Here is a 22,403-nt window from a genome sequence, read left to right on the forward strand (position 1 = left end):
AAATGGTGATTCGTGCCCCGTTACAATGCGCATGTTGTGCGTCTGCGTCTGCGTGTGAGCGTGTGCGTATGGCAGCTAGAGCACCAGCTCGACCTCGAGACTGTAGTCCTCGACCTCTCTGAGCTGCTTGACCGCCTTAGTGCGCTCCGAGTCGTCCGTGTGAATCGGCGACGACCCCACTTCGTCCCTCTCCTCGTCGTCGTCACTCTTGGCCGTGGCCTTGGCCTTGGCCTTCGCTTTGGTCTTGCGCTTCGTCGCCGTCGCTCGCGTCGCTCGCGCCTTGGGCGTGGACTTGGACTTGGTGGCACGCCGACGCGGCGGGAGTAGCTTGACATAGTCGTCCATGCGCAGGTTGGCCGCCAAGGGCGACTCCTCCTCCTCCTCCTCGTTCTCGTCCTCGTCCTCTGACAAAGGTTTCTGGCGCGCTGCTTTCGTCGTCGCCTTGCGCTTGCGCGGCCCCTCCACCACCACTTCAACCTCCGACGACGACGATGACAGCGACGCGCGTTTGTTGCGCGCCGCCCCTTTCGTCGTGGGCTTGCGCTTGCTCTCGACGCTAGCTTCTGCGCTCTGCTTCTGATCCGCGTGCCGCTCCGAACGGCGCCGCGTCGTCACAGTGGCCGCACGCCGCTTGGCCTGCGGAGCTTCGTCATCTGAATCTTCCGCCGGTTGCCGTTCTTGCTCCACGCGCGTGGAGCGTCGCACGGGCGCTGGCTCAGGCGACATCTCGCTGTCCTCCTCTGCTGGCTGCCCTGCTGAATTTTGTTCGCCATCGCTGTCAGGCTCGCCGTCCGATGCTGGCTGCGAGCCCGGCGTCTCGTGACGCGCTGGTGCAAGTGGCGGGCTCGACATGCCCGCAAACGCCTGCTCCGCCAGCCGCCTATCGTCGCTCGTGTTGAACGGGTCCGTTGCAACAACTTCCGGCATCCATTGAGCCGAGCTGCTCTGTGTATACTGCGCGCCTTGTTCTTCGGGCTCGACCGACGCCTGCGCCCGCTTGCGGATCTTGCGCTCGGCACTGAAAAAGCCAAATTCGTCGCTCTCGTCGCTCGCCACGTTCTTCGCGCGATCCGCATCATCCTCGGCCTCCGTCGGCCACGAGTCTGCATTCGAGCCACCGGGAGACGAGGGGGCGCGCTGCGCCAGGTGGGCAGCCGGATCACGCCCCGCGGCTTTCCACGCCATCACCTTGGACACGCCGCGATCCTGGTAGTCGAGCAGCTGCTGTGCGGATTCGGTCAGCGGTGCGCGGCGTGCGACGCCCGGCGAGTCGGGCTGACTGCCATCCGATTCGACGAGGAACAGATCGTCCAACAGTGCGCCGGTGCCGCGAGAGCGCGCGCGCACCATCGGCGTCGAGTGCACCGGCTGCCCGCCCTCCAAAGCTTGCAATACTCCTGCGCGCTCGCGTGGCGGCGGTCTGATACTGGCAGATGCGCGAGCGGCGAGCGGAGGCAGATTCTCCTTGTCCGAGGATCCGTGTACTGTGGCCGAGCCTGCATCCGAGCCGCCTCCTTGCGAAGAGGGGTTCGGGTCTTGTGCCTCCTGCTGCTCGCGTGGCATGGGCAGCGTGTTCGAGTCGAAATACTCGAGATCGTCACTGTCGAGAGCCGGCGACACGCGGCTGAGCTCAGCATGTGTTGGTGCCGGTTTGGCCGTGCGACGCGCCGCCGCCTCGATCTGCGCCGAAAGTGAATCGCCCGCCGACGACTCACGAAGGTGCGAAGCCGACGGCACTTCGACGTGCGAGAAGGCGCGAGACTCAGTCCTGCTGACTTCTTGCACTGAGCCTCGGCTGAGAGTCCTCGCTCGAGCGAGGGTGCTCGGCTTGGCCTTGGTGTTTTGATCGGCGGCACTGCGCTTCGGTCGTATCGATGCAGTCCTTGACGCGGAAGCGCGCGATGTGGATTTGGCAGTCGCGGCCAACTGGGAAGCAGGCCGAGCCTTGCTCTTTGCTTGAGTCTGTTGGCTCTGCGGTGGTGCGTTGCGATCGCCCAGGGGTTGACGCTGCGTGCCGCTCGCCGCAGCTTCAGGTCGGCGCCCGGCCGCGACGTTCTTGATGTCGCTCAGGGCCTGTCGAATGTGAGACGCGTTTTCGTCGGATTGCAGGTGGAGCGAGCCCTTCACGGCGGACGACGACGACGACGGCGCGCGCGTTTTGGCTGTTCGGCCGCTTCCCACATTTCTCTCCTGCTGCCGCTTTGAAGAGCGTAGACTGACCATGTCGCTGTCCTGTAGCCCGAGCTCACTCTGGATAGGATGATTGGACTGGGATAGAACCCTGACAGCGCGTTGTATGCGTGAAAGATACGGCTCGTGTGGACTGCAATATTAGCTGAAAGGCTGCAGCGGTCGGGTGGGCGGAAGGCGGATGGATGGATGGTGGAGCTAAGGCAAGAGAGAGAGGAGGCCCAGGCGGTCGGTCGCATGTGTCATTCGCCAACAGAGTGTGGGCGAGGCTCAGTTCAGCAGACGGGCCTTTTGGGCAGCATTGATTTTTAAGGGGTTTTCGCAGGGTGGAGGCGGCCTGCAGGATGCTCGCAAAGCACACACACACCGAAGTCTCCGAGGGTCCAACACCTGCGACCTGCGACACGCCCACCCTCGCGCTTTACGCGATTTCTCAGCTTTTCCTGGTCGTGGGGGCTTGGCTCAGGTGCCTAAAAAATCGGCGGATCGGATCAGCCGAAATTACTACACGAAATCGGCGAAAGCGTGAAAGGCGGCATGGCATGTTGGCATGGCTCAAGCATTCGATGCAAATGACAAAAGCTGGGTTACTCGTCTTCCAGCAGGATCTCGACGTCGGTTGCAAAGACCTCGGAGAGCTCGCCCTGGAGGAGTTCGTGCAGCGTGGACGTTTCGCCCTCTTTGTGGCAGAACCACGTCTTGGAGTCGGCGTCGTAGTCGAACCTCTTGGGACCGCTGTGACGTGAAAAGAGAGCGACATGAAAGATGGGCGCAATAACAAGCAGGGTCAGCGGTGTGCTCGTTCGGGCAGTTGCGGCGCATGAGCAGGGCGTGGGCGGCCCATCACTTACCTCTTGGGGCTGGACAGCCAGATCTGCTTGTTGGGAGGCTGCTTGTTGATGACCCACGTCCCGTGCACGCCGCACCTGAGGTTCATGACGCCAGACTTTGTTGGGTGGAGGAGAGCAAGGGCTCAAAAGTTAGTGATGTGTGCCCAGAGCTGGATCCTGGTGATCGCATCGGATCAGCCGACGCGATCTCGGCGAGGTACTCACGGCGCATTCAATGTCCCATTCCGACGAGGGTGATCCGCGAGAGGTATCCTGCATGCCCGCTCGAGCCTCTTGCTCGAGCGCGTCGATGTCTGCATCCTCGAGCAGCGTCTCAAACGTCTCGGTGAGCGAGTCGATCGCCTGATTCGACAGCTTGTGGTACTCTCCATCGCTCAGCGGCGAGGCGCTGTACTTGGCGGTGGGTTGCGCCGCCACACTCGAGGAGTTGAAGGAACGAAGCAACGAAGGAATAGTGTGCGCTCTGGCCGGTATCGAGCGCGAGGATCGGCGCCAGGATTCGGAGGGGCCGAGGCGGAGAGCAGGCGTAGCGACCGTGCGTGGTGGGATCGATCGGAGCGCCGCCGATGGCAGCAGGCCGCGCTGGGTCGTGGTCCGAAGCATCATCGGCAGCTTCATGTCCGAGCTGCGTTCTTCCTTGGCTTGGCTCGATCGATCGCCAATGGAGGTCGACTTGAAGCAGCGTGATGTCGCAGTGAGTGTGGTTAAGCGTCGAAAGTCGAGGGTGAGCGCAGACATGGCGGCAGCCTTTTGGGGCGCTGTGTGTGTGGAGGCGCGCACTCGGCCGATTGGAAGAACAAGGCGTGACTCGCGCTATCTGCGAGTCAACGCCGGCAACCTAAATTTTGGCCGTTGCAAATCAGCCACACTTCCGAGCCGCCTTGCCAAAGCGCTGTCGGAAGTCGGTTACCAGATTGCACTTCACCTGCACCTTCAAGACAGCAGGCTCGCTCTTGTCAACCACGAGTCATTCCTGCCCACCGATCCATATAAGATAAAGGGCCACCCTCAGCCTCCACCGTCGCATCGTCCTTCCCACTCGCAACGAGAATAGCTGCACACACACGCCTCACCACCACCACCATGACGATCAAGGGCCTCAACGGCGAGGCCAACTCGGCAGCTGCCGCCCACAAGCCCGCCCACTTCAAGCTCGAGAACCTCATCCGCCCCAACATTCTATCGCTCGAGCCGTACCGCTGTGCACGCGATGACTACCAATCTGGCATCCTGCTCGATGCCAACGAGAACAGCCTCGGCCACTCGCTGCCGCCCAAGTCTGTCATCCCTCACAACCCGGGCACCTCGAATGGCGCCACACCCGTGCAGTCGAACGAGGCCGACGACCCGCTCTCGCTCAACCGATACCCGGATCCGGGCCTCTTTGGCATCAAGGAGTCGCTTGCACAGCTGCGTGGCGTTCCCAACGATGCCTTCGTCTTCCTCGGCGTAGGCAGCGACGAGGTGCTCGACCTCGTCCAGCGCGTCTGCTGCCGTCCCGGCAAGGACAAGATCCTCATCTGCCCACCCACCTACGGCATGTACAGCGTGTGCGCAGCCGTCAACGACCTCGAAGTCGTCAAGGTGCCACTCATCACCGAGGGTGGCAAGTTCGCTCTCGATGTGGAAGCGGTCAACAAGAAGCTCAGCGAAGACCCGGACATCAAGATCACCTTTATTTGCTCGCCAGGCAACCCCACCGGAACATTGATCCCGCCAACCGACGTCAAGAAGGTGCTCGACAACCCAGACTACAAGGGTCTTGTTGTGGTCGACGAGGCGTACATCGACTTTGCCGAGGAGGAGAAGGCAATGGGCAAGCGTGCTCAGGACGACGTGGTGAGCGCCGTCAGCCTCGTCCACGAATACCAGAACGTCATGGTCACACAGACGCTCTCCAAGGCATTCGGTCTCGCAGCCATTCGGTAAGCTTGCCCTCCTCAACATCATCAGTCGTCTATGTGCTTCCCCACTGACTGAACCTTCCTTCCATTTCTTCCTCACTGCATAGCCTGGGAATTGCATTTGCACAGCCGGCATTGGTGCAGATCATGAACAACACCAAGGCGCCGTACAACATCTCGTCGCCCACCGCCCACCTTGCCTCGTTAGCACTCTCGCCTCAGGGCATCGCCCAGATGCGTGAAAACGTCCAGACACTCATCCGCAACCGCGACCAGCTCATGGCCGACCTCAAGACCGTCCCCGGCACGGGCGCGATCCTTGGCGCCAACGAAGCCAACTTTGTGCTGGTGCAGATCCTGGATCTCCAGACACGCTCCAAGCCGGACAACGACGTGGCGCAGATGGTGTACAAGCGCATGGCCGAGGAGATGGGGCTGGTGGTGCGCAACCGTGCCAAGGACCTTGGCTGTGCTGGCTGCTTGAGAGTCACCGTGGGCACCGAGGCGGAGAACAAGCGCTGCATCGAGCTCATGAAGGGCCTCCTCGATGGTTCCAAGTGATGTTGTCGTCTAGATCACCGTGTTTGCAATGCAAGTTGGTGGGCATCATGATCGACCGTGTGGGATTCTAGTGTGAAAGAGCTAATCGAGCGGCGCAGTGGAGGGAGTGGCACCCAATCTGCCGCACGAGATGATCGTCGGCGAGTGGCGGGGAAAACGTGGAAATGACGGCGACTTGACTTTGGCTGCCTCCACCTCGCGAGCCCAGCATGCACTGACCTCTTTCCTCTCCCACAGCATCCGCCTTCTCTCTCCTTCGCACCACACCACCCTCTCTCATTCAAAATGACGTTCAGTACCAAGTCGAGCAACAAGGTGGCTGGGGGCCAGCTGACCAAGTACGCATTCACCTCTTCCGCGCTCGGCTCGCTCGAGACGCAGATCAACGTGTTTGTGCCCTCGTCCGCCTCATCCTCGCACAAAGTGCCAGTGCTCTACTACCTCTCCGGTCTCACGTGCACCGAGGACAACGCCGCTCAGAAGGGTGGCTTCTTCAACGCAGCCGAAGCCGCTCAGATTGCGCTCGTGTTTCCGGACACTTCCCCGCGCGGCGCCGGCGTCGACGGTGAAGATGAGAGCTACGACTTTGGCACCGGCGCTGGATTCTACCTGAACGCAACCAAGCAGCCCTGGAACAAGTGCTACAACATGTACAACTACATTGTCGACGAGCTGCCCAACAAGATCGCCTCGAGCGACCTTCCCATCGTAAGTCCATGTCCTACCTCCCAGTGTCCGACTGAGATGCTGACTTTTCTAACAGGACACGAGCCGAGCCTCGATCTTTGGCCACTCGATGGGCGGACATGGAGCGCTCACACTCTACCTCAAGAACCGCTCTGCCTATCGAAGCGCATCTGCCTTCTCGCCCATTTGCAACCCCACTGCCTGCCCCTGGGGCAAGAAGGCCTTCGAAGGATACCTCGCCTCGGGCCTCGAGGAAGGCAAGCAGTACGACGCTACGCTTCTGCTCGACCAGGCAGATGGTCAGCCCGACATCCTCATCGACTCGGGCACCGCAGACGACTTCTACAAGCAGGGCCAGCTCCTTCCCGAAAACTTTGAAAAGGTCGCAAAGAACAAGGGATTCAACAACGTCAGCGTCAGGCTCCAGGATGGATACGACCACAGCTACTACTTTATCTCCACCTTTGCCGAGGACCACATCAAGTTCCACGCAAAGCTCCTCAGCGCCTGAACCGCCGGACGCAAGACGCAAAGGACTAGCCTTCTTTCCGCACATTCAATGGAAATCAGGAGATTCTGACGAAAGCAGACGATGCGTGATGTAGTTGAGTTGTTGACGCGGGACAACTGCGGTGAGGAAAGCTTAGACCTTGAGTTTCGACGGCATCTGTGGGCGAAAGGAGCGCGCTTGCGTCTCGACCACCACCACTCGATGTGGCTTCGTCTGCATTCTGGCGAACAGCTTCAAGCCAAGCCCACAAAGCCACTCTGCTCGCCTTGTCTGGTTTTCAGTACAAGACTCGGTGGTGCAAGCATGCCTCGACTGAAGTGGGGCAGCCAGCGTCGAGCCACGCCTCGCCATGACTGCGCCTCCGGACATCCCCACACGTCTCTTCAGCCCCAGAGGAATTCTCCGGTCCTTGACGAGTCTCTGCCCGATAACGACGACAAGGTTGCTGCCGTGCTGCGCGCGGACGACGCTCAATCCCGCGCAGCCAGGTCCTCAGACAGCGACGAAGCCTTCAAAGTCAAATACGAAGCTGCTGCGTCTTTGTCCGAGGACGCCGATCGAGCCGGTGCCGCATTTCCCAAGGCGGACAAGCCAGCAGCGGCGATGCTGCTCCCGGCCGACGACTCAGCTCGTATACTCAAGTTCGAGGACTGCGACAAAGCAGCTGTATTTTCGTCCAAGGTCAAGGACGAATCTCCTGCATCGTTGTGCGAAGACAACGATCAAGCCGGTGCACTGCTGCCCGCGTACAACGACGAGGCCGCTACAGCGTCGTCCAAGACCGAAGACCAATTTCCTGGCTCATTGGCCGCGCGCGTCTCGACCCGGACGACGATGAGCCTGTCGACGATCTTGCACGTTCCACGCGAGGCAAGGTCAAACAACCAGCCAAGAAGCGCAAGCACCTCGACTATCGCAACCGCACACGCAGGAAGCGCAGCTCGAAGAAGACTTCGCACTCGTTCGGGCGCATCAATGGCCGCTTTGCCTCGGCCAGCCAGATCGTCGCTTGGGCTGCGACCGACGAGCAGCCGTGAATGCCATTCCTTCAGTACCCACGTGCGCCTGATATCAAGACTCGCTGTATCCAATTCCAGGCCGTGCTGAACCACGGCTGAGACCTCGAGGCGTGTGCTCGACAAGCTCATAGCTGTTTCTACAGTCTCACGGCGGCGTTGTGCGGCGTTGTGCGGTTAGATTGCGACACGAAACGGCATGATCTCAACGCTAGCAATCTGTCATGCAACTTGGACCCAGACAGGCAACATCACTTCGTGCAGCTCTCCACTCGTCAGCCTCATTGAGTCGAGGCGCAAAACCAGGAGGCTCAACGAAGCTACCCGCCTAATCGTGCTCATCACAGCAGCAAACTTCCGCGCAAAGCGAAGAGGCAAGATTGATCTTCGCCTCACTGCGTACACACATGCATCTCCAAGAGTGATCTCACCGACACTGTTGGACGTAAGATCCACTCACTATATGCACTGGCTGCGCTTGGCCGGACATTCGCGGTGCGACAGACGAGCCTGGGTCCCAGTTCAACCCCTCGCTACTGTGCCATCGCCGCCTGCTCGAGCTCACATGTGTACGATATGGTCGCCATACCCTCTTGGTGGTGCTCCGTGCAATCGACTTTAAGCCACCGCACTCTCAGCAGCCGTGTTTGGGATCGAGGCCAATCGGAGACACGGATGAGCATCGACGTGTAGAGACGCGCAACTGGGTGCAATCTAGGGATTCTCAGTTTGGGGACTGACTGCAATGAGACGAGTGCCTCAAAGATGCGCAGCTCCGCACACAATCAGACGGCCTTGTCGGGTCGAGGCCAAACGGGGGACAAGACTCGAAGTGTAGAGACACGCCAGTCAACCTCGGATGACCAAACAACGATGTACATCGCGTCGTGCTTTGCTCCCAGCAGCATCCGAGGGGTGAGGGGGCAAGAAAGGCAAGATTGAGCTTCGATGTGATTCTGTCAAATTACGCAAGTAGCTGCAATCCACCAAGGTGCCAGACGACGATGTTCACCTCGTCGTCCTTTGCTTGCAGCACCAAACCTTGGGGAATGGCGGGCAAGAATGAGTTCCGACTGGAAGCGTAAGAGACCCGCATCCCACCAGCCATCCGGAGCATTCTTACACTCACTCGACGTACGTTTCACGCGCTACACCCACTGGCTGCAACCAGACGAGTGCCCCACCACACATACAACCAGTTTTGCGGGGAGGCCAAAACCGGTTCGACGGAGACACGTCCGTACAATCTTGACTCGCAACCTCTAACGGCCGAACGCTGTCCCTTCCCTTCACGTGCATTCCTCTCATCAAACTTTCGGACACCGGGATAAAGAGGGCAAGGCAAGGTTGAGCTTCGACGGGATATGTACAGGCTCGGAACGCAACGGGGGGGGCGAGAGGGGGGTCGATGTCCAAATCGAAGAACTAGACTCGGGGGGGCGGGCGTTTTTCGCATCGTACGGAACGCAGGTGCACCATCACTTGGCACAACCTAGCGTTGGTCGAAAAAGGGGAAAGGGAAATCTTGTCGATCGTGTCGTTTTTTTGAAGAGATTTTGTTTTTGAAGAGGGGGAGAGTGCATAAAGCGGCACAGCAAAAGCTGCCACGCATAAGGTGAAAAGAGGAGGATGAGCGAGTGGCACTGCCGCGCCAAACGACGCGCAAAAGACGCCAGCGATAGATGCGCACGCGATCCGAACGAGACGAAAAACCACGACACGACGAGCCGTCTCCCGAGATGGATGTCAAAGGAAACCTGCCTAGGTCTATTAGCCGAGCCAAGAAGGGGGAACTTCCGCTAGAAGCCAGGAGAGAGAGAAAGATCCGAAGGAGCGAGAGAGACGACCAAACGCACCCACAGTCCTAGCAACGCGTGGGTGGCTGCTTGCAGCAACAGGCATGACGGCGTACAGCCATCACTCCCGAGCAGCGGCAACCTTTTCAAGGAGCTTGTCCTTGGGGGTTTTGAGGCCGTCGCCCTCGATCTTGCCGGCCAACTCCTCGATCTTCTCCTGCGACAGGTTCGCCGCCACCAGCAGATCCGCCACAAACGAGTAGATGGCGGGAATGTCGATGGAAGCATCGTCCAGGAACTCCATGTGCGGCTCGAAGCCCTTGAAGGCAGACTCCTCGTCCAGGTGACCATCCTCGCTGAGCTTGGCGAATAGCGCCGCCACGTTAGCCACGTCCTCCTTCTTCTTCTCGATGGCCGTGCCGACGATCTTGTCCACAAACTCGGCCTGTCGCGACGCAGGCAGCGTGTTGAAGGCCTCGACACCCTCGTTGACGTCCTTGATCTCGAGGAACTCCTTGATGTCGTTGGCGATCTTGCGCTTGGCCTCCTCGTCCGACATGTCCGAGGCCTTGCCAGCGTCCTCGTCGCCATCGTTCTCGCCCTCCTTGTCGTCGTCGGCGCCGGGAAGGGGCTTGGTGCGCGGTGCAAGGTTGAGCTTGGGACGCTGAGGCTCCTCGCTCGGCGCAGCATCGCCCTCGCCGGCCTGGTTGAGCAGCGAGAACATGTTGGTCTGCGAGCTGGTGCGCGTGGGAGGCTGGCTGCCGTCCTCGGAGCCCTTGCCCTGGTTCTTCCTGCCAAGCATGGTGGAAGGACCAAAGGAGAGAGGGCGTCCCGATGAGCCGCGCTCGATCTTGCCAAAGTGCGACAGGTCGCCGGCCTTGCCGGGACGCGGGGGAGGGGCGACACCGCCGACGGTGCTCCAGCCGTCCGGGCCGTTGTCGCGAGCCTGACCACGCTTGGATCCGCCGCGCGAGATGGGGCCGCCACGAGCGCGCATGGCGTTCTCGGCGTCCTGCTGCTGCTTCTGCCTCGCGGCATCGGCGTGAATCTGGGCGATGGTCTTGGGCGCCGAGTTGTCGTGTCGCGGCACCCACCTCGACTCGCGGAGCTCGATGACGTCCTTGAGCATGAATCGCATTCGCGAGTTGATCGACACCTCGTTCTTGGACATCTCGTTCATGCGCTGGAAGTAGATGTCCATGTGGCCGCGCGCCTTCTCCGAGTCGAGCAGCTTGCCGACGGTGGTCATGAGCTTGCAGAGCGACTCGATCTCCTCCTCCTCGGGGTCGGTGGCGTTGGCGAGCAGCTTCTTGATGCAGACGTGCATGATACGCTCTGTCAACATGCTAAGCTTGAACAGCTCACCAATGAAGCGCACAAGACCGAGACCACGTCGCTTGGCCTTCTGGGCCTCGTAGTACTCGTCGGAGAGCAGCTCGGCCTCCTTGGGTGCGTCCGAGGGCTTCTCGCCGCGCTCCTCGGCAGCCTTGGCCTCGGCCTCGGCCTTGTCGTTGCTGTCCTTCTTGGCCTTGTCCTCGGCCTCCTTGGACTTGGCAGCGGCGATGGCGGTGTCTCGCTGGGCCCAGCCACGCTCGAAGTCCTCCTGACAACGGTTGAGCAGGTACTTGCGGAAGAGCGAGCCGCCAACGACGGGCTTGCCGTCGGTGGTGCGCAGGCTCTCGTCCTTGACCTCGGGGCTGACCTCCTCCATGAGCTTTCGGCAGAGACGGGCGTACATCTCGGACCAGGCAGCCTCGTCGGTGGCCTTCTCGAAGATGAGCTGAATGACCTGTCGCAACGTGCGTCCGTCGTCCTCGGAGACCGACTTGTTGGCCCACTCGAGGATCTGGTTGGAGATCGAGTCGAACTTCTCGAGCGTGAGCTTGTTGAGCAGACCCTTGACCTTTCGCTGCACCATTTCGGGCGAGTCGGCCTTGACCTGGCTGGCACCTCGGCTCCATCGGTTCTCCGAGTTGGCGAGGGGCACGACCTGGTCGAGAGGGATGGTGGGACCGCCCTTCTCGGGAGGGTTGACCTGGGGACCGCGGCTCGAGTTGGGGTCGCGCTGGCGGCCACGGTTGCTCTTGGTGCGGCCACCGTTGGGGATGCCGGTGCCCATCATGTCACGCGAGGGCAGCGCAGTGCTGCCGCTTCCGGTGCGGGAAAGAGGTTGGGAGCGGGCGCCGGCGTTGAACGAGCCCATGGGGCCGAAAGCGCCCATGCCCGAGGCACGAGCACCGGAGGCGGCGGCGAAGCGCTCCTCGCTCGTCTTGGCGGGGTGGCTGAAGGAGCCGATGCCGCCCTTGCCGCCAAAGCCGGAGGAGCCGCTGATGCCGAGACCCTGGGCACGGCCGGGAGCGGCGGGAGGGCCCATGGCCGAGGCACGACGGTTGAGTCGGCCGGCGCCCATGCCGCCACTCTCCATGCCGATCGAGGCGAGCGGAGGCAGGTCGATGGGCTTCTCGGTGTAGACGCCCATGAACTGCATGAGGAAGTCTCGGTCGTAGCGGAACTTGCCTGGCTCGGCAGACTGGTTGAGCTCGGGCTTGGGCGAGTTGATGTTGGTGGGGTAGTTGACCTTGCTGAAGCTGTCGATGAACTTGGCAGCCACGAGCGAGGCCGAGGCGCCGGAAGAGGAGCCCTCCTCCTTGTCCTTGTTGGAAGACTGCGAGGGCGACGAAGCGGCGTCGGTGGTGGTGACGGTCTTCTTCTTCTTCTCGAGAGCCTCGCCGTCGAGCTTGATGCCGTTGCCGTTGGAAGCGGCGGCGGAGCCGATGGTGCTGAGAGGCTTGGCGGGCAGACCGGCAAAGCCGGGAGTGCCGGGCGTGCGAGGCGTCTGAGGAAGACCGGGGGTCTTGGGCGCATCCTGGCTGGAGGGAGGCACGGAAGAAGCTTCACGAGCCATGCGCTCGACGTCGGCGACGGAGCTGCGGGCGGCCTTCTCGGTGTCGATGGGCGCCGGCTTGGGCTTGGACTCATCGGAAGCAGTCTTGGTCTCGGCAGCGGCGTCCGCCTTGGACTTGGCCTCCTCCTCGGCCTTCTTGACCTCTTCAGCCTTGCGCTGAGCCTCCGCCTCGGCCTCAGCCTTGGCCTTGGCCTCTGCGTCGGCCTTCTCCTTTGCCTCGCGCTCCTTCTGCTCGGCTTCAGCCTTGGCCTTGGCCTTGGCCTTGGCCTTGGCCTCGGCTTCCTCGGCAGCCTTGCGCTCAGCGGCGGCCTTCTCTTCGGCCTCGCGCTTGGCAGCAGCCTCCTTGGCGGCAGCAGCGTCGTCGTCGGCCTTCTTCTTGGCGTCAGCAGCCTCCTTGGCCTGCTTGTCGTCGTCGTCCTGCTTCTTGTCCGCAGCGGCGGCGGCGTCCTTGGAGCCGCTCTCCTGCTCGGCCTTCTTGCGGGCAGCCTCCTCCTTGCTAGCCTGAACGCGCGCCATGAAGGCCTCTGGGGTCTCCATGCGGATGGGCTTGCTCTGGGCGGGCTGGACGATGGCGGGCGAGGCCCTCGAGATGCTGGGCGAGCTTGTCGCCGATGCAGGCGCGGTCGACTTCTGCGAGGCGGCGGGCGTCTTCTGGATGCTCTGCAGATCGACGGCGGCCTGGGTCTCGGGGTTGACGATGCGGATGGCGGCGCTCTGCCTCTTCTGCGCAGGCTCAAACTGACGAGCGGCGGGGCTCATGGGGTTGCTGAACGAGTGCGAGGGCGAGTGGTAGCTGGCGGCGGGGCTGAAGGTGGGCGGACGGCTGGCCTGCTGCTGACCGAGCGTCATGGGCTGGTGGGCGGGCGAGCTGACGTTGCTGTGAGCGGTGGAGGGCGAAGGGGGCACGTTGGCGCCGCGCGCCGAGAGCGGCGTCGAGGGAGCCATGGAGGGCGTGCCGGGAAGGCCGTTGGGGCCCATGGGCGAAGCGCCGAGGTTGGCGTGGCGCGGCGAGCGCGGCGTGCCTGGCATCTCGTAGCCGGGCTGCTGTCCGGCCCAATGCTGGGGGACGGGCGAGTAGCCGTAGCCCGGGTGGTAGCCGTACTGGGGCGGTGCGTATGCCATGGGCTGCTGGTGCTGCCACGGGCCTCCCATGGGCTGCATGGGCTGCATGGGGACGGCGTTGGCCATGTGAGGAGAGCGCGGCTGCTGGGGCGCGCCCTGCGGGTGGCCGTGGAACTGCTGGTGGGGGGGAGCCTGCGAGGCGATGCGGGAGCCCTGAGCCTGGTGACCCGAAGGCGAACGCTGGGGCTCGAAAGGCCTGGCACCCGGGTGATGCGGCGTGCCTGCTGGTGGCCTCAAGTTGGAAGAAGCATGTGGACGGCCAGCTTGCTGCGACTGGGAGCCGGAGTTGGGCTGGGGTGTGGAGGGCGCTGTGGATGCAGGAGCGGCGTTGGACGGGGAGGGCGAGCCGGAAGCGTTGGATGCGGTTGCCTGGGAGGGCGCGGGCGAGCCGGAGCCCTGGAAGAGCTTTTGGAAGTCCATGGACTTGGAGGGGGCGGCGCCGTTGGCGGGCGCAGCGTCTGGCTTTCCGCCTGCGAAGCCGATGGTGGTCTTTTTGGACTGAGGGTCTTGTGCGGCTACGGAGCCAAAGACGGTGGGCTTCTCGCCGTGGAGATGCTGACCGGAGCTGGGCTGAGCGGCGGGGGAGGAGGAGAGCATGGCGTTCTGGTCGTGAACGGAGCCGAAGTTGATGGCGGCGGCGGGACGCGGGTTTGCGGCGGCACCTTTTGGCAGGCTTACTGCAGACTGACGACGAGAGTTGGCTGCGGTTGCATCACCGTTGGGACCAGCGGCGGCGACGTTGTTAGTGTTGCCCGCTGGTTGCGATTCACTCGACATGGGCAGAGATTGGATGTCGAGATGCCAAGCAGCTTTTGGGCGTGCTGCTTCGGATGTCGCGCGGTTTGGGGGGATGGAGATCGGATGCTGGCGGTCGAGACGATCAGGGCCGGAGCAGGACGAGTCGAGAACGGGCAGGAAACAAGCCAAAGTCCACGAGTCGCAAGTCGAAGCTGGGAGAATCCAAGTCGCCAAGACGAGCCTAGCGTCGAGACCGGGGCTGTTGCGAGACCTGAGCTCGCTGTTTGTTGAATCGGAGCGCGCCTTTCGAAACCGAGCGAAAGACGGGTGTTGATCCAAAGAAGGAGAAGAAGACCCTTACGAAAAGAAGAAGGGAGGGGAAGGGAAAGAAGAAAGAAACGGAAGAAGAAGAGGACCCTCGCGCTTCGTGATAAAGAAGAGGGAGGAGGTCGTCGTCGTCAACGTCGTCTTCTCGAATAGAGGGTGATGGCGAGAGAGAGGCGGGCGTTGGCTGCGGACGTCGCTGGATTGACTGGGCTGGGCTTGGCTGGGTTGGCTGGGTTGGCTGGGTCTGCGCTGCGCTGCGCTTGGGGTTAGCCTAGCAGCCAAGGCGTGGGTGGTGATGCGCTGCTGCTGCTGCAACTGCTTTGACTGGCGCAGGGCTGCTTTGCTTTGCTTTGCTTGGGGTTCGTTCCTTGCTGCTGCCGCTGATGCTGCCTCGCTGCTGCCTTGCAGAAACGAGGGAAAAAAAAGCGCAGCAACAACGCCGCCTCACCGACGAAAAAATGAAAAAGTGCAAAAACTCTGGAATCTGCTTCCGCCTCCCCTCCTCTTCCTCCTCCGCCCGATGCTCACGGCTGGCCGGCTGAGCCGCCCTCTTCCATCCGCCTCTCCCGCCTGCGCGTGCTTTGGCCGTGTCGAGTTTTTAGCCAAGCCGACGCCGCCTCCTCTGCACGCCCACTCACTCTCATTCAGCCTTGGGCTCTTCCTTTCTGCGAAATACGAACGCCAACGGCACACTTTCTCTCCGAATCATTGCGTCTCTCATGTCAGGTAGCAGCCTTGGCCCCCGTCTTGCTTGGCGGTTGCGGCACGACGACGATCCCTGCTTGCTGAAACTCCTGACTTTGGACCTGCGCGTGGCTTTTTTTTTTCCTTTTTCCATTTTGGTGCATCTCCTCGTCGCCCACTTGGCCCGCCTTTCCCACGGCCGCTCCTCCTCCCTCTCTCACCCTTTCTTCGGTGCGCGCCGCGCGCAGCACACTTCTTACAGCACCGTTACAAATCATCCGCCGCTCAAAACTTTCCGCCTCCCCACACACACCTCTGATATCGTGCGCCGTCTCTCCGTGACCATGGAGTCCAGGATCGTACTTCGCGATTGCTGCTTTGGCCAAACGGCATCAACACAACATCTCCAAGAACGTCGAGTGAGAATGCAGGCAGATCATCGATGGCTGTAGCCCCAGCCTCCAATCCAAAGAAACGTTTGATAATTATCTATGCTACATTCTGCTGTGCCTATAAAGACCATCCCAGTTAGTACAACGGTTAGTATACGGCACTTTCACTCTCTGCGCACGCAGGTGAACTGCTGAGATCGGGGTTCGATTCCCCGGCCGGGAACCATTTTTTTTCTTCCACTTGACGCGCGTCGCTCGTGTCGCGTAGATGGCTCCGTCGTGTCGACGCAGAAGCGACTTTTTGCACCTGTTAAGCCAGTCTGCCACATCTTGACATCGGATCATCATCGGTCGAATGCTCTTGATCAGGACGGATCTATCTGGGCGTATCTAGATGAGTGGCGGCTGCATCATCCAGATTGTCGCTGGAACTTTCGCAGGGCTGGTTCTCTGTGGGTGCATCGTCGAAGCGAAGGGTGGATACGATGGCAGTGCTGGGTTTGCGTCCATACCGGCCAGAGCGAGCGCGGCGGCCTTGTCATCGGGCGACATGCTGGCGAGCATCGCGGCGACCTCGATCCCCTGTGCTTTCCTCCCGCAGCTGATACTCGAATGGTCCGCGCAAGCCTGCAGATCGGTGGTGGGCGGTTGGAATGTGCCCAGCGTGTTTCGGCGCGGACGACGGCAGTTGCACGCGCCCGCCGGCTCAACCGCCGACACCTGGGTAGCCTTCTCGATCACCTGCGAGAAACGTCGACGTCGAACAGGAGCCTTCTGCACCACAGCGCAGCAGTGCGAAGAAGCAGGATCTTGTAGCGGGTGGTCGAGCGCGGGTGAATCGCTACGCGTCTTGAAGGTGGCAAAGAGTCGAGTAGGGCTGTTGGAAATTGCGCTCAGTCGACCGCGGAAGCCACGGCTGACGCCATCAACAGCTTCGTCAAGCGGATCCGTGACAAGCGCAGTGCTCGATGTGTCGGCTTCGGCCGTCTGGACGCGGTGCATCGACGACTGCGCCGAGCCATCGTAGCTCTCGCCTGGCATCGAGGGGCGGAAGTCATGCAGCTGTTGAACGCTCAGCTTGCTTGTATCGCACTCGGACGTCCGAGACCGTGCCAGCGCCAAATCGCGTAGCGACAGCGCCAACGACTCTCGAACACCCGCGCAGCTACATCCAACCCCGGGTCCACATCCACACCCCATCTGCAGCGTAGGTCCGAGCTCGATGTCTTTTCCCCCATCCGTCTTCGCTGGAGTTTTGGCCTCCCCTCGTGCCTTTTGTGACCACGACGCCTGGAGGATCTGTGCGATGAGTCGATCCGCATCGCTATCGTCCGTCGGTCCTCTCTTGTCGCCGAACTTCTGCTCCGCCGAGCTATTCCCCCATGTCGCCCTTATCTCGAGAAGCATGAGATGCTGACAGACGACCCACATGACCGACGAGTACAGCAGCAGCAGATCCTGCGCCCTGTCCTCGTTATCGTAGCTGACCACAAAGCACACCACATTAAACACCGTCGAAAATCCAAGATAAAGTACGCCGTTGGACGTCAACCGAAACAGCAACGGCGTGACGCTGTTCCACTGCGAATGCAACCAGCTGATCCAGCTACACCATCGCCTGCTATCGTCCGCATTGGCCCCCGGAAACACGCCGACGTCATTGTGGTGCTGCCAGAGCCGGAATGTGCTGAGCACGATGACGGCCGTGTCGTACGCCACCGTGCCGGCGTAGAACCACGCGAGCGGGAAGAGCTCCTCGACATCGCCGCGCGTCAGGATGCATTCGCCACTGCTCACCGGCTGCACGTGCGTGCCCAGCACAATGAGCGACGAAAACACCATCAACGTGATCAGCAGCAGCGCAACAATCACAAAGATCCGCGCGTCTTTCTGCCAAATCGCCACCGTACGCCATCCCAGCACCGCCGAGACTGACAGTTGCACCATCAGCACCGCTGCATCGCGATACGTCACACAGTTGCCCCGATGCCGGTGCCACGTCGAGTACATCCCCATCGCCACCGTCACCATGGTCGAGTAGCGCATGAGCACAAACAGGATCAGGTGCGGTGCCGTCCATGGTATCGTCAGGTAGATCCGCAGCTCCGCTGGTAATGTCCTGTCTCCACTCCCGAGCTTCGTCAGTCTCGGTTCGATATCGTGTGCGCAACAGCTCGTACTTACATCAGAAACTCCCAGCAGTAGAGCGTGGCAGCAACAATGGCAATGTCGTCCTCGAACTCCTGCGATTACCCCAGTCCAGTCAGCCATCAGCCTCCGCTTCCGAACAAAACCTTTCGCGACTCGAGCCCACTTACATTGTGCGAGTGAAAGTGTCGGTGGAGAAACGCTGCTGCCTCGGCTGGTTTGAGGGTGCCGTTGCACACAGTCGCCATCCAATCCTCTGGTAGTGCTTCTGAAGACATCGTGCCGCCACTAAAATCCTCCAGCTGCGCTTCCGTGCGGTGTGTTGGCGGTGGTGGCGAGTCGACACGATCTTCCCAGGTGAGCATTGTCCATGGCTAGACCCACCTTTGCTTTTGCGATGCGAGCGAGCCACGCCGCCAACTCCCACGCCGCGCCATCCAAAATGAAGTTGCAAGGCCGACACATGAGCAAGCAAGCTGTTCATCACGGTGCATTACGCACTCCATGTGCGGATCCAGTGGAAATCGCACTTGCAAGGCGGCCGAGCACCGAGCGCATGCATGGTGGGTTGTCAGTCCCACCACTTGCACCCGCCGGCGACCCTCTGCCGCGCGTCCTCGTGTCCGAAAGGTATTGCCAACCCACCAAATAGGATCTCCGACGGCTTGCCAGGGCCAAGAACCTCAGACTGAGCCACTCAACACAGACACGAACAAGATAGCGTAACGACCGGTGTATTATAGGAAGCGAACATGAAGAAGCGACCTCCTCGACTGCTGACCACCACATGCGCGGTGGGTACAGGAGGCGGAGAGCCCGATCGAGCATAAGACACGGAGCACGAGGCAGAAAGCTAGGGAACTAGGAAAGAGGGAGTGGGGAGAAGCTAGGTTGGACCGTGGAGTAAAATGCTGCATCACAACAGTCCCACGGTGTCCACCAAGACTGTGTGCGGAGGGGGGGAAAGTGATTGTTCAAGAGAAGTGCTGCTGCTGCTAGTTTGAGGGGAGAGAGAGGAGGGGGAGAGAGAGACAAGACAATAGTACGCGGGGGTGTTGTTGGATGTGGACCATGACGAGGAGGCCTCCGAACAGAAGGGCCGTAAAAGAGCGTGAGGGGGCGAAGACATCCTGTGTCTACCACCAGAGGAAACCGAAACCAAATGCTATCCGGCACAAGTGCTATCAAAATCTAAGAGACGTGCGAAACCAAACCAACCAGAATCCACCGAAGCGGGGTCTTAGTTGATGGGGATCGACGTGCAACCGATGTTGACAAGACCGTCCTGGCTAACGTTGGTGCAGCAGACTGGGGTAGCCTTGCAGATGCTCTGTGCCGCAATACCACCGAGGAGGGGGATCTGCTGGCAGTTGAGACCGATGTCGCCCTCAGCAAGCGAGTTGAGACCAAGCACGCCGGCGAGCGTCTTCTTCTTGCCCTCGTCCTTGATAACCTGGGTGCAGCACTGCGCATCGCCAACGGAGCACTGACCGTTGTTGTTGTGCTCCGAAGAGCCGCGAGGACGCGGGCGCTGACCACGGCCATCAACCGAGCGACGCTTAGCCATGGCTGCGTCCTCCTCGGCAGCCCAACGCCTGGCAAGGCCCTTGAGCAGATCCTTGTTGCCAACGGGAACAGAGATGCCGCTCATGGCCGAGCCAAGCAGGGCAGTGGGGTCGGCGGACGAGTCGCGCTTGTCGGTGAGGTGTTCGGCGGTGCCCGTCATGGCATCCACGTGGTGCGTCTTGTCAGAGTAGTTGGTCTGGTCGACCGCCTTCTGGAGCGCATCCACGGCGTACGTGAGCGTCTTGTACTGCTCTACATCCATCGCTCGGCGGGCGTGCGCGCTGCTAATGACATCGGAGAGGGCGGAAAGGGTGGCTTGAGCAGGTGCAATTTGGTTGACGTTATCGGTCTCTTTGGTCTCACCTCGCTTGGTCTTCTGACCGCTGACCACCTGCGAAAGCGCAGCCGCAACCGCCTGGACGGGAACCACCTGGTTGTCGTTGATCACAGCACCGTCGCGCTTGCTAGCCTGGCCGTTGGCAACCTGCGAAAGAGCAGCAAGCGTAGCCTCGATGGGCGCAACCTGGTTGTCGTTGTCAACAACCGAGCGGCTCGCCTTCTGCGAGTTGAGCACGCTCGAGAGCGCAGCAGCAGTAGCCTGGATGGGGATCACCTGGTTGGTGTTCTCCACGATGTTGTCGCCGTGCTCGCCGCGCTTGCTGACGGTCTGCAGGTTGCCGACCTGCGAGAGGAGCGCGGCGGTAGCCTGGATGGGCAGCACCTGGTTGGTGTTCTTGACGACGTCACCACCCTCGTGCTCGAACTCGGGCGCCTTGCGAGCGACGTGCTGGAGGTTCTCAACCTGCGAGAGGAGAGCAGCGGTGGCCTGGATGGGAAGCACCTGGTTGGTGTTCTTCACAACCGAGTCGAACTCGGGCGCCTTGCGGGCGACGTGCTGGAGGTTCTCAACCTGCGAGAAGGCGGCGGCGGTGGCCTGGATGGGGAGGACCTGGTTGGTGTTCTTGACGACATCACCCTCGTGCTCCCAGCGCTTGCCACCGGCGGTCTGGCCGTTGGCGACCTGCGAGAGGAGAGCGGCAGTAGCCTGGATTGGGAGGACCTGGTTGGTGTTCTCAACGACGTCACCACCCTCGTGCTCCCAGCGCTTGCCGGCGGTCTGGACGTTCTTGACCTGCGAGAGCAGAGCAGCGGTAGCCTGGATGGGAAGAACCTGGTTGGTGTTCTTCACGACCTTGCCGCGCTTCTCGACGCTCTGGCCGTTGGCGACCTGGGAGAGACCAGCAAGGGTCGCCTGGATGGGGACGACCTGGTTGTCGTTGTCAACAACGTAGCCGCGCTTGGCACCGGCCTTCTGGATGTTGGCGACCTGCGAGAGGAGGGCAGCGGTGGCCTGGATGGGGAGAACCTGGTTGGTGTTCTCGACAACATCACCGCCCTCGCTCCAGTGGCGCTTAGCACCAGCGGACTGGAGGTTGGCGACCTGGGAGAGCAGGGCAGCGGTGGCCTGGATGGGGAGCACCTGGTTGGTGTTCTCGACGATGTCGCCGCCAAAGGTGCGCTTCTCGACCTTCTGGCCGTTGGCAACAGCCGAGAGGGCAGCGAGGGTGGCCTCGATGGGGATGAACTGAGCGTCGTTGTCAACGGTGACAGAGCGCTCGGCCTTCTGGATGTTGGCGACCTGCGAGAGGGCGGCAAGGGTGGCCTGGATGGGGAGCACCTGGTTGGTGTTGTCAACCACGTCGCCGCGCTTGCTGACGTGCTGCTCGTTGAGCACCTGCGAGAGGAGCGCAGCGGTAGCCTGGATGGGCACGAACTGGGCCGAGTTCTTGACGTCGACGCTGCGGCGCGAGGCCTGGCCGTTGGCGATAGCCGAAAGGGCGGCAAGGGTAGCCTCGATGGGGATGACCTGGTTGTCGTTCTTAACAACGTTGTCGCGCTTGGCGGCGGCCTTCTGCTCGTTGAGCACGGTGGAGAGGGCGGCGAGGGTGGCCTGGATGGGGAGAACCTGGTTGGTGTTCTCGACGATGTTGTCGTGGCGCTTCTCGACGTTCTGCTTGTTCAGCACGGCCGAGAGAGCGGCGATGGTGCCCTGGACGGGGACGAACTGGGCGTCGTTGTCGACCTTGACGGAGCGCTCAGCAACCTGGCCGTTGCCGACCTGCGAGAGGAGGGCGCCGGTGAGCTGGACGGGGACGACCTGGTTGGTGTTGTCGACGACCGAGCCGGCAAGGACGGGGCCGGAGAAGGCAGAGACGGCCGCAACGGCAGCGAGGAACTGGAGGTACTTCATTGTTGGATAAGAAGGTGGTTGGTGGGTGGACGGGTTGTCAAAGAGAGTGTGGGAGGATGTTGGAGGCCTGAAAGGCGGAGGTATAGGTGTTCGTGGACGGGAAAAGGAGGGGAGGGGGAGCAGCAGCAAGAACAGAGCACGGGAGGGAGGGAAAAACTAGCTTGGGGAGAGGATTGGGAATATGGACGCCAAGAGGTACGTTATATACCTTGGTCGCCGAGGTCTCAGACGCGAAAGGGGCTGGATCGAGTGAGCTTGCGCCTGGGCTGGCAGGACAGGGAAAGGGTCGGAGCTTGTGCTACAGCTAGAGGGGGACCCCCCGAAGAGAGGCGATTGAATCAAAACATGGCAGGCACGTCGTAGGCGGAACGGAGAGGGAACGCGAGAGCTTGTTTTGGTTGCAAGGCACCGGGATGCGGACGAGGGCAGGAGCAGAGCAGGCACAGGCGCGGCAAGAGGGCTGGAGGCGCACGCCGCATTCGCTTCGTAGCCGACGTTGAGTGAGGTTTCTCTCAGGCATGTTTGGGACGGGCTGGAGGGAGGGGACGCGGATGAAGGGAGGAGGAGGAGTGGGGGATGCGTTGCTGAGACGTGCAGGGGATTCCACAGAAGCAGGCGGATGCATCGAGGCCCGGGGGCACGCCAAGTGCTATGACACGGAAAGGGCGAGATCTGCAAGCTCAAGGTTACGTACTCGCCTGCCGAGTGATCCATTGGGGTATGTCTGGTGAACACTCCCGCTACTGCGCTGCCC

General features: G+C 61.4%; 8 protein-coding genes and 1 non-coding gene across 9 annotated transcripts; 4 read left to right on the forward strand and 5 right to left on the reverse strand.

Moving 5' to 3' along the window:
• Window positions 1-75: 75 nt before the first annotated feature.
• On the reverse strand, window positions 76-2,223 carry PAN0_012d4534 (uncharacterized protein; the record flags this gene model as incomplete). Its single annotated transcript, XM_014800071.1, has 1 exon — window positions 76-2,223. One exon carries the CDS (start codon window positions 2,221-2,223, stop codon window positions 76-78), a length of 2,148 nt encoding a protein of 715 aa, XP_014655557.1.
• Window positions 2,224-2,777: 554 nt separating this feature from the next.
• On the reverse strand, window positions 2,778-3,779 carry PAN0_012d4535 (mitochondrial iron uptake protein; the record flags this gene model as incomplete). The annotated part of the gene is made up of 3 exons (XM_014800072.1): window positions 2,778-2,925; window positions 3,042-3,136; window positions 3,246-3,779. The coding sequence occupies 3 exons, from the start codon at window positions 3,777-3,779 to the stop codon at window positions 2,778-2,780; spliced, it is 777 nt and encodes a 258-aa protein (XP_014655558.1).
• Window positions 3,780-4,124: 345 nt separating this feature from the next.
• Window positions 4,125-5,506, forward strand: PAN0_012c4536 (histidinol-phosphate transaminase; the record flags this gene model as incomplete). The annotated part of the gene is made up of 2 exons (XM_014800073.1): window positions 4,125-4,966; window positions 5,053-5,506. The coding sequence occupies 2 exons, from the start codon at window positions 4,125-4,127 to the stop codon at window positions 5,504-5,506; spliced, it is 1,296 nt and encodes a 431-aa protein (XP_014655559.1).
• Window positions 5,507-5,791: 285 nt separating this feature from the next.
• On the forward strand, window positions 5,792-6,704 carry PAN0_012c4537 (carbohydrate esterase family 1 protein; the record flags this gene model as incomplete). The annotated part of the gene is made up of 2 exons (XM_014800074.1): window positions 5,792-6,214; window positions 6,270-6,704. 2 exons carry the CDS (start codon window positions 5,792-5,794, stop codon window positions 6,702-6,704), a joined length of 858 nt encoding a protein of 285 aa, XP_014655560.1.
• A 201-nt stretch (window positions 6,705-6,905) lies between these two features.
• On the forward strand, window positions 6,906-7,741 carry PAN0_012c4538 (uncharacterized protein; the record flags this gene model as incomplete). The annotated part of the gene is made up of 2 exons (XM_014800075.1): window positions 6,906-7,579; window positions 7,636-7,741. 2 exons carry the CDS (start codon window positions 6,906-6,908, stop codon window positions 7,739-7,741), a joined length of 780 nt encoding a protein of 259 aa, XP_014655561.1.
• A 1,896-nt stretch (window positions 7,742-9,637) lies between these two features.
• On the reverse strand, window positions 9,638-14,320 carry PAN0_012d4539 (uncharacterized protein; the record flags this gene model as incomplete). The annotated part of the gene is made up of 1 exon (XM_014800076.1): window positions 9,638-14,320. The coding sequence occupies one exon, from the start codon at window positions 14,318-14,320 to the stop codon at window positions 9,638-9,640; it is 4,683 nt and encodes a 1,560-aa protein (XP_014655562.1).
• Window positions 14,321-15,814: 1,494 nt separating this feature from the next.
• On the forward strand, window positions 15,815-15,907 carry PAN0_t012c0007. The gene is made up of 2 exons: window positions 15,815-15,851; window positions 15,873-15,907. It is a non-coding gene; the product is annotated as a tRNA-Glu (tRNA).
• Window positions 15,908-16,074: 167 nt separating this feature from the next.
• Window positions 16,075-18,197, reverse strand: PAN0_012d4540 (uncharacterized protein; the record flags this gene model as incomplete). The annotated part of the gene is made up of 3 exons (XM_014800077.1): window positions 16,075-17,803; window positions 17,869-17,927; window positions 18,003-18,197. The coding sequence occupies 3 exons, from the start codon at window positions 18,195-18,197 to the stop codon at window positions 16,075-16,077; spliced, it is 1,983 nt and encodes a 660-aa protein (XP_014655563.1).
• Window positions 18,198-19,072: 875 nt separating this feature from the next.
• PAN0_012d4541 (uncharacterized protein) lies at window positions 19,073-21,649 on the reverse strand (the record flags this gene model as incomplete). Its single annotated transcript, XM_014800078.1, has 1 exon — window positions 19,073-21,649. One exon carries the CDS (start codon window positions 21,647-21,649, stop codon window positions 19,073-19,075), a length of 2,577 nt encoding a protein of 858 aa, XP_014655564.1.
• Window positions 21,650-22,403: the final 754 nt, after the last annotated feature.

Source organism: Moesziomyces antarcticus (genome assembly GCF_000747765.1).
Source record: "Moesziomyces antarcticus DNA, scaffold: scaffold_v10012, strain JCM 10317, whole genome shotgun sequence".
In the NCBI taxonomy this organism is placed as follows: domain Eukaryota; kingdom Fungi; phylum Basidiomycota; class Ustilaginomycetes; order Ustilaginales; family Ustilaginaceae; genus Moesziomyces; species Moesziomyces antarcticus.